General features: G+C 37.9%; 1 protein-coding gene across 9 annotated transcripts in view; it reads right to left on the minus strand.

The window, feature by feature from the left end:
* CCDC73 (coiled-coil domain containing 73) overlaps positions 1 to 15,606 on the minus strand; it is a 65,105-nt gene extending 49,499 nt beyond the window's left edge. For 2 of the 9 annotated variants that reach the window (XM_027705353.1, XM_027705354.1), the window contains exons 1-3: positions 13,708 to 14,007; positions 9,727 to 9,773; positions 3,079 to 3,233 (exon numbers count right to left, since the gene is read on the minus strand). In XM_027705353.1, coding sequence (XP_027561154.1) covers positions 3,079 to 3,210 — 132 coding nt within the window. In that variant the 5' untranslated portion in view covers positions 3,211 to 3,233; positions 9,727 to 9,773; positions 13,708 to 14,007. Of the gene's footprint in view, positions 1 to 3,078; positions 3,234 to 4,079; positions 4,115 to 9,726; positions 9,777 to 10,879; positions 10,929 to 11,492; positions 11,537 to 13,707; positions 14,008 to 15,239 lie in introns of those variants that run through there. The other 7 variants (XM_027705350.1, XM_027705349.1, XM_027705351.1 and 4 more) reach the window with 7 other exon arrangements.
* Between the last annotated feature and the right edge of the window lie 377 nt (positions 15,607 to 15,983).

Below are 15,983 nucleotides of genomic sequence, written 5' to 3' on the forward strand. Positions count from 1 at the left end.
CTAATGTCGGTTGTCCTACATGTATTATACTTCAGAAAGTATTAAAGACTTCCAATTTGACCCACTACTCCACAACTTTATGCTGCCAAAATTGATTCTATTTATCCCTTAAGAAAAGGATCATCTCCTATATCCCAATCAGATGCTCTCAGCTGACCGTGGAGCAAGGCTGACAGACTTGGAACAAAGTGAATGGGATATCCAGCACAAAAGAATCCCTGCATTGATCAGTGTTTGATGAGTGCGAAAGCTAAACTGGAAAAAAAAAATAGGACATTCAAACCACTGGAGTGTGAAGTAATCCCTGGGGGGAAGAAGAAAGAGAAATGTAATTTTTGGTAGGTTTTAATTACATACATATTCATACTATGTCAATTCATATTGAGAACAAAGACCCTACGAACAGCCAAAAGAATAAAGTGAAGCCGTATCAAGTATTAGCATTTAAGCAATTTATTCTTCAGAACAAATATGCACAGCTATCAGTGCCTGGGATTTCATCTGCCTGGGATTTCATCTCACTTACCATGAAAAAATCCTCAAACTATTTTTGAGAATTTAATACAACTATACATTTAACCAAGAAAAACTCATAGATGCTTTGAAGTAGCTCCATGAATTTATTTGAATAAGCATATTCAGAAAAAAAAAAATTTCTACTTTAAAATAGTATCTGATGACATCAAGTAAGGACTGCATCGAGTCTCTCAAAATATTTTCATATTTGAGAGTTTGATTTTCACCTGTCTAGCTTCACACTGATAATTTCATCTCCAAATTTATTTTTATTAATCTGAATTTATGCTGCAGCTTAACCAACCATCCAAGGCAGTTTATTAAACTCAAAATACACAGAAGTTCCTGTCCTGAAGAGTCTCCCAAGTGACAAGCAAGACCAACAACGGGAAGAAAAACAGAAGCAAACAGATGTAAAGTAATCTCATCTAAGGTCAAGCCACAGGTCAGAGACAAAATTGAGAGTAAAATGCACCGTATTGGCTCTGCTGCCTCCCTCAGGCTGTCAGTCTACTGAACCTCACCAGAACCTGGAAAAGAAGTGGCAAAAGTAGCAAGAAACCTGCAGAACTGTAACTTTTCCTTCGCTTTCTTATGGAGCAGATGACACAGTTTTTATGTTTCGTTCTTGTCCGTGGAAAAATGAGCATGGTGCAAGACAGGCACAGCAATTCTCTGAGTCATCCCTGTACTCTGGTCTGTGCACTGCCTTCTTCTCAGGGCTGGTTAACAGAATAACCTCATGCTGGTTGAATTTGTAAAAAATTCAGACCTAAAATCAGGAGAGGACTTTGTAGATGGTTTTTTTGGGCAAAAACATCCATAGGAAGTTCTGCTTCAAAAGATGACAATGAATGGCACCAGGCACAGCCATATTATTCTATAACCCTTGCTTGTTCAAAATATTAATGCTTTATATTCCAATTTTCAAACATACTAAGGAAGCAGCCCTGAATTGATTGTTAAATCTAAACAAAACAAGATGCATCCAGGGATAGTTGAAGATTTCAAACTGGCTGTCTGTAAAATGCTCAATCTTTTTTTTTACCTAAATTTCCACCTAAACAGGTAAATATATATATATATATATATATATATGTATATATATATATATATACTTTTAGGGTAAAGGAAAGCACAGCTATTTTAGAAACTTAGAGCCACGTCTTAACTGTGGAACTGACTCTTGGCATTTGCATCGATTTTGGAACTAAAAATACCTTTAAGGCAAAAAATTACTCACCTTCACAGGGTGATTTTTATAAAATCACAGTCATGTAATCTTGTAGTATAGGAGACAAACAAAAACAGACCAAAAAAAACCAAAAAAATCCCCAAAGATGAAACTCCATAGCACTCCATAAAGACTGCAGGCTCTGACCAAGTGCATCAAAAATGCAAGATTAAGTTAACAATGTAAATGGAATTCAGCTAACAGATCTTATAAGGAAAAGTATACTGCAATTATTAGAATAAATTATTCAGTCTTTAGTTTTTAATACAAAAATAGTTAGGCTGGACTAAAACACTGCCATTGTAACACAGGTCTGGGGATCAGACCATGGTGGATTTCAACAATACTGCACCAAGAAGGCAGCATCATACAGCCTTTTTCTACTTTTTATTTTATGGCAGTCATTCTTTTGTTTATGGCTTTTAAAGAGAGGATTATAGCATTTAACTTAGATCAAAATAAGCATAAATCAAGCATGTCATCAATACTAATATTTTAAAAGTAATAATACAGATATTTTGAACAGGTCAAATTCATCAAATGAAGCAAGATACACTGTAGGTCTTTCAATATACACAACAGTTCAGGAACACTGAGGGGGGAAATAGAACCAAATGTTTACACACACACACAACCAAAAAAGGAAGCAGGGAAAATAGAACTGAAAAATTAACTACAGGAAAACACAGCTGCCTTCACCAGTGCAGAATCAATTTTACCTTGGTACTACAAGATGATTCAACTCACAGCTAAAAAGCAAAATACCCCCACACCCTGAATACTCAATGCACTGTTATTGCAGGGATCTAGCTTAATAGTCTAGCAATTTAAAAATGGTGAAACAAAGTTATCATAGTAGCTCTTTGCTCTCTTATGTAATTCTGAAAAGCACAAATAAATGGACAAAAATAAGTCAAAATCATTGCTCTTCTGCCAAATGTCAAATCAATTATGAAAAGAGAAAGACTTAGGGACTTGGCAATGACTTGGATTCTTTCTTTTCTGTCAAAGTCTGTTCTTAAAGAGAAGAACTACAATGAAATACAAAAATTTAATGTAGATAATTTTGTCAATAGCCTGGTCATCAACTATCAACTTTGCACACCAGCACAGGAAAACCAAATTCATTCCTCTACAACCCCGTTGTCTTTGTGCTGTCTACAGAGAAGTTTGTCATAGAGACACTACCTAAGCCTACAATATTTTTAAACAAAACTCTGGTTGGTGAATTACTTAAATACAGGCACACTTCTGCAGCATTTTCTCTGATTACATACAGGGAGACAGAAATAAGACAAAGACACTCAAACCAATACAAACAAATTTACCCTTCTGATCCGCAGCTCTTCTATTGCCTCCAACAAACTGGTTTTGAAGTCCAACAGTCGAATGGAAAGTAACGTCTCTGATGGACTCTGAAGAGTAGAGTCAAGTGCCTGTGCTTTGAAATCTTCATCCATTTTTCCAACTTGTTTCTGCAAAATTAAGATGTGCATTTCCTCTCTGGTTTATCTTTAAGAGAACATTCAAACTGCAAAACTTGCAAATATGGAAGTGAAGTCATTTTGAAAAGAGTAAAACTACTAACTGCAGCCATTGTGCAATCAGCAATATTTCCATTTCAAATTCGTGTGCAATATTGTAAAAGAAAACAAACACCTTTATCAGTAATCCACAGTATTCCTTTCCTTCTCCCCTTTACCTTTTTGGTTTGGTTTCAGTTTTAAACAAAGACTGATGAGCAGAAAGAAGTAGCACAGGTTGTTTTCTAGATCTACTGCCCTGCACTGGCACGAAGGTGCTGCAATTAATGCATCAGGCCATGAAAAAGTAACTGCCTACCTACAAGATTTCAAAAATTACACACACAGGCTCACTTTTAAAGGAAACCTTCAGACTGGCCTAAAATTAGGAACTCAAGGTAATATTCACAGTCCCTGCTTCTGAATTTTAACAAGAAAACTTTCTGATTCTGCTACTACTAGATCAAGTATCAAAATGTTGTACTCTAAGCCAGCTGCATCAACTGTTGTCAAGCAAGGAGTTGTGCTAACAAGAGCCCCAGGTGCCTCTGTTAGGACAAAGCGTGTTTGTTAGTGACATCACAGGTGATTTATTCATAAAAATTTTATTTCACATTTTATTCACAAAACCAGAACAACTGTACCTACTTCATCTGTACTTCCCAGATTGTAATTTTTAATTCTTGAGCCTGAATTTTCACCAGTCCACTAGAATACATGACACTATCCCTCCCAGAGACACCCCGTGTGTGTCTCTGTACTAAGAATTACAGAGGTAGGGTTAGAGCACAGGAGTTATGACTGACCTGGCTGCTGCCACAGAACCTCTAGGAAAGAATTCCTGCAGGAAGAACAGAGACCTGGTCTGTATCATGGGGCCATAACAACTACAAATCAGGGCTCACCACTTTTTCTGCTGTTGTCTAAATAAACCCCTCACATAGATCACGTTTAAGCTGCTTGGTCATGGATAATAGATTGACTCCTTGCTCAGCTGCCCCACCACCAAAGTTATTTTGTTAGTGAAACAATGGGTTTGCTAAAAACAGACAAATCAGGTTCATTTTTTTCTTTCATTTTCAAACATATGACCAACGCTGAACTGCTCAATCTGAAATATAAAAATTCTTTTGTCAGTGTCAAAATGTGTGTGTTTGAAGGACTTCTGAAGAGGCAGCAAATCAAGTCTGAATAAGAACCATGTATAAACATGCACCACTTCAGGCAGCAAATCTGTTGTGTCAATGTGCCAACACGAATCAGGCACTGTGCAGGCAATCTGCATACATTTTAGACACAGTTTAGGATGAGGCTGTTTGGGTTTTTTTTTAAAGGAAAACATTAGGATAAAAAAACCGCTACTTATATTTTAGCCAAAGAATTTAGAATTGGTGAAGTCACACTGTCCCAAAAGCACATTAAAAATTTTGTTTGTTTCACCCAAGTTTTCAAAACTGTTTCCTTACTGAGAGATGTTGCACCAATAACTCATGAAGAACTACCACAAACAAACTTTTGATATCAAGTATTGGGAGATGATCATAGCTACAAATCTAATAGAAATGCTCACATTATGCCCAATAGATTAGGCAGAGAGCCATTTGACTTCACTTGCAATCATCCTATATTCTGATCTGAAGGGGACACTTTTGCAAATATAATCACAGATGCTCTAACTCCATTGCTGTCAGGTGACATTACAGGTTTGGAGTTGGGCAATCCTGAAGTAATGGATTTCTACAAGACAGTGCTGGTACCACATGGAGAATCCTGGTAGCCTGTGTCAATAGGGGGGAAAAAATTAAAAGTGCTTGTGAAAAACCTGGCTCAGAAAAAGGATCCATCCCACAAAGGCAGGTGCACTTGAAGAAGTGAACTTCAGTTATGAAATAATTTCTATTCAGGTCAGCCAGTAGAAGAATGTACATTAACTGATACACACCGGGGCTTGTGATTTTTCCTTCCCATCACAGAAGCAATCTGAGAATTATTTTCTCAAGGGGATGTTTTCAAACCAAGGCTGTACTCTAAGGTAAGGGACAGAAGAAAAAGGGCCTCAGGCACCCATGGGCTTCCTCTCAGCTCAGTGATCTCAGCAGGAGCACTCCACAAACAAGGCTTCCCCTCCCTAATGCAGTGAGTGAGGATAAACGCCTTCCCCCTTTCCTGAGTGAAGCTCATTGAGTCTTCCCCCATCCCTTCATCCTGGCAGTACTATTTTCTCACGGGCAATTTGTACTCAGGCAGCTTTTCCAAAACTGCAACGAAAATGCTTCCCAGCCTCTTGCTGGAATCTGCAAGGAACAGTGTGTGTCAGACACACTCCCTGCTGCCCTCCTCAATTCAGCACGAATTCAGCACGAGGCACCTCCGTGGGCTCTTCCTCCACTGAGAGATCAAAGAACTCGGTTACCTGCCAACGAGTTTGCTTGACTAGAAACTAAAATACACAAAATATAACAATAAGGCTACAAAATACTTTTAATTACCTACCATACTGATAAAATGCCTGCTTTCGATACCACACATCAATACAATCCTCTAGAGCCACTGTAGAGGTACGTGATAAATAATAAATGCCCTTCATCACAGAAAATTTAAAAAAATTCTTGTGTAATCAAAAATATTTCCAAAGAGATGCATTTTTACTTTAGCAATTGGTATTTGTCAGAATACCTGTAAAATAATTTAAAAAAAAATCTAAAGCATATATATGATAACTGTCTGAAAGTGAAAGATTGAAGTTCCTATTTTGAAGCATTTACTACATTTGCTTTCCTATTATTTGTTTTAGGTTTAACAAAATAAGGACAAAAATTACTTTTTAAAAAAATCCATTTTAACACATTTTTAAGTGTTATAAAGGGCTTTATATCTTTGAAAAGCACTTATTAAAAATTACATCTTAAATACCCTACACTAGAAAGTAAGTTAGCCTATAAGCCTGATAGGGGTCAGGGTAATAACACAGAATGAACAAATTACACTGTCATTCCACTTAAATTATTTAAGTTATTTAATTTGACCTGTAGATAGTCTCTTGTCTTCTCATCATGCCTGACTTTTAAGTGGGAGGTCTTCATTCATGATGATCCTTTAATGGAAGCAAAGCTTTCTCCATTTAACCCATGGTGTTATCAATCATGTACAGGGATAAATGAGGCTGTAAGATTTTGCCAGTATCACAAATGACACTGTGACCCGAGGCCAACATCTTTATTTGCTTCTCCAGTGATTCACTTCAGCAGATATTAACCAATTTTATAATCCATGAAAGGCAAAATTAAAGGACACCATCCATAAAACAGAATAATTCCTATCAGCAACAAAGTGATGTCTGTATTATCTTATAAATTATATGGCCATACAGTGTGGTAATGTAATGAAGTAAAGATGGTAATAATCAAATGCCTAGGGCAAATGCTAATATGCATTTAATCACACAGCATGAAGCCATTTGTCACTACAGTTGAATGCATGTGTACATAAAATACATGAGTCACGTCCTTATTGTTATAGTATAACAGCAGCAATTTCACACTATCATTTTACCACAATAACAACTGCAGGCTTGGATATTAACTAAGGCTTTCAGACACCCCAAGTGCAACTGAGAGCAATATCTTAAAAAAACTATTTGGAAATATGGTCCCCCTACTATTTCACTTCACACATTCCAATATTGCATGTGTGCAGAATTCCATAATATTTCTCTACAACCCCCCCCCCCCTCAGGTAAATTGTTGCAACACCCCGAGTTTCTTTACAGAAACAGGGTAATTTATGGCATTTCAGCACAGGCTGGATCAATTTTTAAGCATGTATCAACCTTGGTAAGTAATTATTGATTTTCATTTGTTTGTTTATCAGTACTTACATACGCACAAGAAGGAGGCAAAACATCTGCCCTAAAATAATCCAAGGTGTTTGCAAATGCTGCCGCCAGAAAAATTACACCGAAGTGGAAGGATTAAATCTGTGCTTGGTGAAGCTCAGGAATGAAAATATTATTGGACAAACTTTACCTGCTTGAGTTCAGTAACTTCTGATCAAAGGGATGGCCATAAAAATATGTCTGTCCCCATAAGATGCAGAATGGGGAATAAGAATGAACTCTATCACCTCTATGTTTCAGGTGCAGCCCACTAGAACTGACTTCTTACCTGTAAGAAACATTTCTACAACTATTTGGGAAAAAAAGGACAAAAGTACTGCAGTACAACAGTACAAAACTGCAATAAATTCATCCAGGTACACAGGGCACCTAATACAGCCACAGACATAGTTGTGTCCAGTCAAGAGCTGGAATTTAAATCTAAATATGATGAGTTACTGTATTTTCAAGATGTTAGTCCTGCTGTGGAACCATCAAGTCAGATTGCAGTTTAACAATTATGCTTCAGATTTTTTTCATGTTAAACTGAAGAGTATAGAACACTGTTTGCTTTTAAATAAAATTATTTTGAAAAATATTTACACACAGAAGTGGCATAGTATGACTGAGCTTTATACAAGATGTCATCAGTATTATAAATAAATAATCACCCTACCCAGGAGAAGGTTACCCTTATGACCATTAAAGACCAAAATACATTTAGAGGCACTGCGTGGTTCATAAAAAACAAGACAATAAGTCTCACACACATTTTCACTTTCCAAGGAAACGTCTTTTTTATACTGTTCAAACATCTTCCTTTATTGGAGAGAATTAAAACCAGATTTTACTAGAACCCACTGTTATCTTCAAAAAAACAAAGATGAGAGAAATCCTTCAGTTCAATTACAAGTTTCTGAAGTTATAGCTTACACACAATAAGTTTAGGAATCAGAAAACAAGCAGCCAGTTGTACCAAAGGCGTCTAAAAGCCCAGACTCCAGGATTCTGCCAGGGAGAGCTCACCAGAAAAAACTGTGAAAGCAAAAGCAGGTGTTCATCATTTTCCAGATTCCACACATCATGTCTGTCTCACACCTTGGCTGCAAAAGCCAGGGGGGATTCCTGGTAAGATTCCTGGGTAAGAAAATCTCCTGGCACACAGTGCCATGAAACGTGGACTATAAGACAACTTGGTACATTGCCCACGTAAAGGCAACTGCAGAAAAGAAATCTAGAATAAGCTACATTTTTTAAGAACCATTGGCTTGCTAAGAACCCAAATGTAAAAGTGGCCTTTGGGTGGCCTAACACCTATTTTATCCATCTTAAATTTCTTGGGATCACTTTGAATAAAAAAAACCCAATTTTTGAAGACAGCACTCTCCCTATCACAATTGGCTTTTTTTATATATATACTTTAGATTCAGACATTCTTCTGTAGGCAGGCTTATTTATTTTCAAACTTTTACAGGCTGAAAAATATTGTATGCAGTTATGTTCAATCGTGCCTTAATTAATTTTTCAATTTAGGGATTTATAGATAAATGTTATTTTTCATTTTCTCCTACATCTTCCAACAAGAATTATACCGTCTTTTTTTAGGAAAAACAGCTATTTGCGTACACCAGACATCACCCAAACCCAACCAACACACTGAATTTTCCCACCCAGAATCCATCTATACAGGTCCAGAAGTGCAACTCTTTAATCAAATTTCAAAAAATTCCACATTTTTCAGTTTTCAAAAATGTATTGCCAACCTCATAAGACAATTTCTTTCTAAAAGCTAAGATTAATACACAAAAATATTGGTTTTCATTTACAAACAATTATGTTCTCCCTCAAAACAGAATATCAAGATGGAGACTCTTTTTAAAAACTCAAAACCATAAGATAAAAAAAATGTAATATTTGTATTTTTGTAGTGGTGATATTAAATCAAAAATCATTTGGAGGAGGGATGAGGCAGGCTCGTGGTTTTTGAATGCAGAAAATTGTATGACTTATTGAATTTTACAGCAAATCAAGTAGTACTACCAATGCAAAGTACTAATTTTAAAGGAACACCTTATTCCAATTTTCATTCTAAATAAATATTGATTTTTACTAAAGCTCCATGGATTTTCCTCTTATTCAAACATTACACAGGCACACACAATGTAAGAATAGCTGTCCTAGGCTGGGTAAAAGGTCCTTCTACCTCTCTATTCATCTATAACGAACAAAAACCCAGTTATAATTCTCTTCTACTGAATTAAAGTGAACAGGAATTCTTCTCCTCGGCCTTGCAGGATTTTTAAATTAGCCCAGAGCACAGATTTGGATCGTGTGTTGCTTTTTATACTGTGGGAGTCAAGTGCAACATTACCATTGGTGTGCAATTTCTGTTTGGACAAGATACCTTTGAACACTGGTGGAACCAGATTGTTTCTTCCAGGCTTTTCTGGAGAACATGCCCCATCCCTTTACTAATGGATTAATAATACTTTGCTGTACTTGCTCTCTCAATAAGTGGCTCTATCTACCCTTTTTCATGCTCTTTTCCAAAGTTTGAGGTTACACTTTTTTTAGCTTACCTTAGCAACACAGGGCAGAATTGTCTAGAGGACTCGTGGCAGGAATTCTGAAACAGGGCACAAAATATAAAGCCTGTTACCAAAGAAAGCAAAGATGTTGTTCATTTGCCACTCTAACAGCTGAATACTTAAAATAACAGACTTATTCCTGACAGTACATATCCTACACTTCAGCACATCTTAGCCAAGGAAGAGATTTGTGAATGTGCAAGTGTTTCTTATTTTCCAAAGACAGAACAGTCACAGTCACATCAAACCGTCCTTATCTGTGGAACCAGCAGTTTCTGGCCTAAATTCAATGGTATTTGTTCAACTTCTTGATAAGTGTAGAGATTTTAATTGTGGAAGCTCTGCACCTCTTCTACAGTTACCTTTGTCAAAGCCTGGGAAAGGATCACGTCCTGTCCATGTGGAAACCAATGTTACCATCATGAGAGAGCACAAGAACTGTCCTTAAAAACGTTTAGAATCTTTGCTGACAAAACCATCATTAGTCACCAGTAACCTGAAACAACCTGGTTGGTGACATATCACCTTCCAAAGTTTCAGAGTTTAGTAAAACTGTGGGAAAAGCATTGGATAAAGAACTCTCCACTGTTAGAACCCTCAGGTTTTCTTTGTCAAGAAGCAATTGGTCTTGTTTGGTTGTTTACTTTTACTAGTTTGCCCAGAAGGTTTTAGTTGCCTTTTTTTCTGTTTTTTCCTCTTTTTTTCCCTCCACATTTCCAGCTCTGTTTCAACACGTTAATGAAGGTACTCTTAGGGAGTGCAGGTAAGTTAATTATTATAAAATACAGTGATATGGTTAACATCTTCATCTGTCTTTCATACCCAGCTAAATAAACCAGCTAAGCTTGTTATATGGATACTCATCATATGATGCCAAAAAAAAAAAAAAAAGAACAAAAAAGAAGGAAAGCTGAGAAGACCAAACTGATGACCCAGAAAGCATATGGGAAAGTCCCTCTGAGAGTCTTTTTTATTCAATTAGCAATACTTCATTTTGATGTGATAGTAAGTGTTTCAAGCAATTATTGCAGTGCTCCAATTCAGCTTTTTAGATCATAACCCAGTAAAGATTACTCCCATCAAATACAGAGGTCTAGTAAACATAACTTGAAGAGTTATATTTTGTCAGTTCCTCCAGAGTCTGTGTGATTCTGGATGAAATTTAGGAGATTGGAGCTGCTTGTTCAAGTACCACATTGCTTGGAATCTGAATTTTTCCTGCCACTGAATCAGAGGTTGCCTTCAGTAATTTGAATTCTTTTGATGAAAATACATAACCTTTCACAAGCTAGCCAGCCCAGGCATGTCCCAAAAATGGGTGATTTAAAATTTTCATGTCATGTTAGTTGGTTAGTAGGGCTAACACATAAACACATTATCAGGATCCTTACTTTCTGTAATCAAAAATAATTACATATTATATTGTGTCTGTCTTTTATAGGACAATACTATGGTAAGACCACAGACAATAACTGAAGGTTTTTTCCATCACAAGTAAAAATATTACTAAGAAACTAGCAAAAAAAGAGATATCTTCACTCATTTCAGCTCGAATTAAAAGAGGAAACCGTAAGACAGCTGCACTCTAATTAAGACTGTAAAATTGTTCTCTGCTTATAACATGTTTGTATGTGGGATTAAATTCTCCTTCTCCCTAACCTTTCAATCCGAATATTTTTCAATATTTAATCAGCATCCCGTTAGCTATTAGTATGGAGGCATTAGCTGTAGAAGGTATTAGCAGAACATGGATTTACCCAAATTTTACAGGCACAGAAAAAGTCAGAGGAGTTTTAGCGAGACAAAAAGCCGTTTATGCCCGTTTTAAACACCATGCTGCCACCTAGTCGACAACCTACCGAACTGTGCTGCCCTCGATGCACCGTAATCGCAGCTAAAGCCATGGAACAAAAATCGAAGCGTTTCCCAAACGCTTGCGTTTGTGCAAGGACTAAGGTTTTGGAAGCAATGAGAGCCCCAATTAACCTCCCCGTCCAGCAGCAGCACTCTGCCAGCACAAAGCAAGCAGAACTGCAGCTTTCAGAGCTCATTCACATGTGATTCACTGCAAAAAGCATGGATTTATTCAGGTAGCATTCCCACGTGGCAGCTGCTACTTGCTCGTAGTTATAGTCGTGAAACACCCACACCAAGTGTAGAACGAGGAAATAAATGGACACAGTACCATCAATGAAGGGATCAGTCCAAAAAAATATAATATGAACATTAAAAGTATTCTCGCTGAGGAATGAAGAAAACCATCCTCATAGGTGAGAAATATAAAGACCAGTGAAATTTAGTTTTATCAATTAAGGGAGGCTGACTGCATCACTCAGAACCACACTGAGCTGTGGAGGGTTTCTTACATGACAGTCTCATTAAGGGGAATAAATTGCTCTCTTGCCTAAATCTAATCCAAAAGATTAGGGACACAGAAGCAGGAGGAGCAAACAATCTCCTGTGTCAGCAAGTTCAGTCACTACTGATATGTAACCTCTTTCCAACATTTTGGAAGTATCTATGTTATATCCAGAAAAAAAATTATTTCCCTGAAGGCTGGTTTGTTTCTTTTTTTTTTCTTTCCTCTTCCTTTAAAGGTGTCTGACAAGAAGTACCACTTTTTCCTCTACAAACCATTCCTCAACATAACATAACTATTAAATATTTTGGTATCCCTATGGCAGTTTCAAAAGGAACTAAATTATTATCTCAGTGGGGCATAACATATGAAAATCGTTTATTTGCTGCCTGAGCATCATAGATAATGTTAATACTAGTGACCATAAAAAATCCTGTCTCATCATAGGAACGACTCCCTAATTCTGTATATGTGCATCTAGTGCTCGTTTACAGTAAGGACATCTCTGCAGCACCGGGTTTGGAACAGCTCTCACAGGAGGTCAGGAACGGCAGGAGAAGGGAAGGAACAGCCTTGTAACCAGAACACAAAATTTTGTATCTCCTGCTCACGCCACAGCGCCCCCAAAACTCCAGAACAACAGAGACTGCAGAAAGGAGGCAGGGGTTCTCCTCCCTCTTTGGATACCCAAGCTAATACACCACCAACAGGTACAGCACTTCTGCAGGACAGAATGCATGAGCTTTCTGTAAAGAGCATTAGAAGACCACAGTTACATGACACAGTGATAAAAAACTTGAATTCAAAAGACGTAGGAAAACAAAAAACAGCAACACTTTAAAGATGACACAAACATACTGAACACAGTACTTCTAGAGCTTTTTTTTCCTGTTAGCCTTTACCATGAACGTGAGACACACAACCGAGATCTTACTCAAAATACTCAGTAAGTGTGGATGTTTTACATATTCGTAGAAATTCCTGAGTGAATGACAAATTTAAACTTTCCTACTGAGAAAAATTTTGCAGCTCGAAGCACTCTACTGTTGGCTACATGCTATTTTTTCAGCTAAAAAATACATTACCGTGGTTATGGCAACTGGCACTGGGGCATCCGAGGAAACTAAACCAGAAAGGGCACCAGGGTTTCAAATGAGGGCTGGAACATGGGGGAAACCAGACACAAGCAATGGAATGAGCATCAAGTGAACTGTGTGAGGATATACAGGCAAGGAGAGGCTCACAGGGAAAGCAGGAGAAACTTTCCTGTACTTTCTGGTCCGTCTGGATTCAGAACAGCCTTGGAACGGGCGCTGACAGAGATGTTAATGGAGTTAACGCGTTAATGGAGTTTCCTCACAGACCTGTGGCAGGACAAAACTTTTCACATGCCACGAATCAAGCAGCCTGACTGGATCAAATAAGTATTTCCAGACTTTGGAATGGGCGCTGCACAAACAATCCATACAAAAAGCAAGAGACTAAGCCCTACACATTAAAAATAAGGAAAGAGATACCACTCTCTCCAGGGCAGGCCCAAGAGCGTGGTCGCTTCCTGTGCTCAGCAGGAAAACTGCCTTTTTAAAAACACAATCCAAACCACACACACACACCTTGTTTTGCCCAATTCCACTGGAGCAGAGGCCAGTTATTCTCCAGCAGGAACAGCACCGACACCTTACCCAGCTCCAGGGCAGAAACGGGGCCGCGCCCCCTTAGGGGGCCGGCGGACCACGGGCAGAGACAGCAACACGCCTGTAACGCTGCCAATTTCACTTTGCTCCCACTACACAAGAACAGAACACTTCACCCTTTCCCCTCTGAAGTGTAAATCTCCCTGGAAACGAGCTGTATTTCCAAGCACCCGCCCCCTTCCCAGGCCCGACCGCGGCCGCCCTCACGCCCAGGGTGCCCTGAGGGAGCGCAAGGGAGGTGGGACAGCGACAGGGCAAAAAAGGCTTTGGGCTCGCACCGTGAGGGCAAAAAAGGCTTTGGGGTGACACCGTGAGGGCAGAAAAGCTTTGGGGTGACACCGTGAGGGCAGAAAAGCTTTGGGGTGACACCGTGAGGGCAGAAAGGCTTTGGGGCTGACACAGTGAGGGCAGAAGGGCTCTGTGCTGGGCACGCTGATAATGTCTCAAAGCACAGAAATACAGTTAATATACCCCAAATCCTTTACTCTGCCCTCTGCTGACACCATGTAAATTCATTTTAAAGTGAAAGGAACCCAGAAGACAGTCTGGGTTTTGAGATATACCAGATATTGTCTTTCCTCGTCCTGTATGTAGTTCTTTGTGTATGAGTATTTTACCACAAGCTTTGTACTATTTTGCCCAAGAGATTTGATGGTGGTGTTTTGTCTTTTTTTTTCTTTTTTTTTTTTGCACAATAAATTAGATTTCTCTATTTCGTTTTAAACCATAACAATATTATTTGATTTTTACGGCTAGTTAAAGCACAAACGACACTAAGGAGAAGGAATATTCCCAAGAAGGCTTATTCCAGTAATGCCAGAAAGGTGCAGTGACACTGACCCTCCGGAACGCTCCATGTGCCTATGTAACACTGGATGTCCTTTCCAATACATAGTCAAGTTAGTCCTCATGAGTCAGAGTCCCAGGGTTTGTCTATCTCAAATGGACTTTACAGATGTATTACAACAAAAATCCGCAGCTGACGCACACAAGGCTTCAGCTGGTGGAGCAGCTGAGCAGTGAGTTGGTTGAGAGTGTTTTTTCCCCATAGGTCATGGCTTTTTTGAATATTACTGGATGGCTACTGGAAATACATAACTGGAATATATTGTCTGTTCAGGAAGATCTGCCAGGGAATCTTCACTTTTCAATGGAATTGGTCTTTTATTTACACAAATACTTAGTTGGACTGCAGAATCTTATCAACCCTCCTCTCTCACTGATTTCAAGATAAATAGAACCAAATAACACAAGTATAACACATTAAATACAACTGACTTATTTAAAGATCAGATAATATAAAATCCTTTGTCCAACTCTGCTTTGCAATATTCATACAAAATGCTAAGAGAATTAAAATTGGAAATACTATATCCAGCGCTATATATGAAATACAACATTTTAAAGTTTCATTAAGAACAGTTTCAAAATTGTATGCTGTTAGTTCTTACCTACGTGGCAACCATGGTGTCATCTTATGAATTTATCAACTAAGCAGTTCTCTGTCAAACTTAACATTCATCTTTATAATTGTCTTCATATCACTAATTAATCAATGCTGAACTGCTGCATGGAAGAAGGCCTAGATATAAGAGGAAGAAAGGGAATACAAAGTCATACAAGTCAGGCAAAGTATAATAGGAGTACAATGTGCTATAATGAAAAGGTATGCAGGAACTTCTTTATCAAGGGTTTACATTTAACATGGAATGCAAGCTGAAGTCATCCAATAACTGGCTATTAGGATTCATTACTTTTGCTTGATCAAACATGAAAGAGGCAAAAATAAATGGGATGAAGAACACAAGAAATAAATAGGTTTCCGATAACTATTTAGTTTCCTGCACAAGAGGGAATAAAACTGACTTGCAGAAATGTATGTCCTATCTTCAAAGAAAAAAAACAAATTTGAAGATCCTCTCTACGCTAAAATTCAAATAAAAATGTACAAAAAAGTTACTTGTTTTTAACTCAAGATTGTTTGCACTTCACCTGGATTACTGCCTTCAACAACAGCATGAACTTCCATGAAAGCATCATTTCTGTATATTGCATGCTGTGTTTTCAATAAAGTTCATAGCAAATAGTTATGTATATTTAGTGTTACAAATAAATCACATTTTACGGAAAAATAACATAGTCACTGTGGAATGACTCCCCCTCCGAAATCCAGTGATTTGCTTGGCAAATCCAAA

This window comes from Neopelma chrysocephalum, unplaced genomic scaffold (genome assembly GCF_003984885.1).
Source record: "Neopelma chrysocephalum unplaced genomic scaffold, ASM398488v2 Primary Assembly neopelma1_323, whole genome shotgun sequence".
Classification (NCBI taxonomy): domain Eukaryota; kingdom Metazoa; phylum Chordata; class Aves; order Passeriformes; family Pipridae; genus Neopelma; species Neopelma chrysocephalum.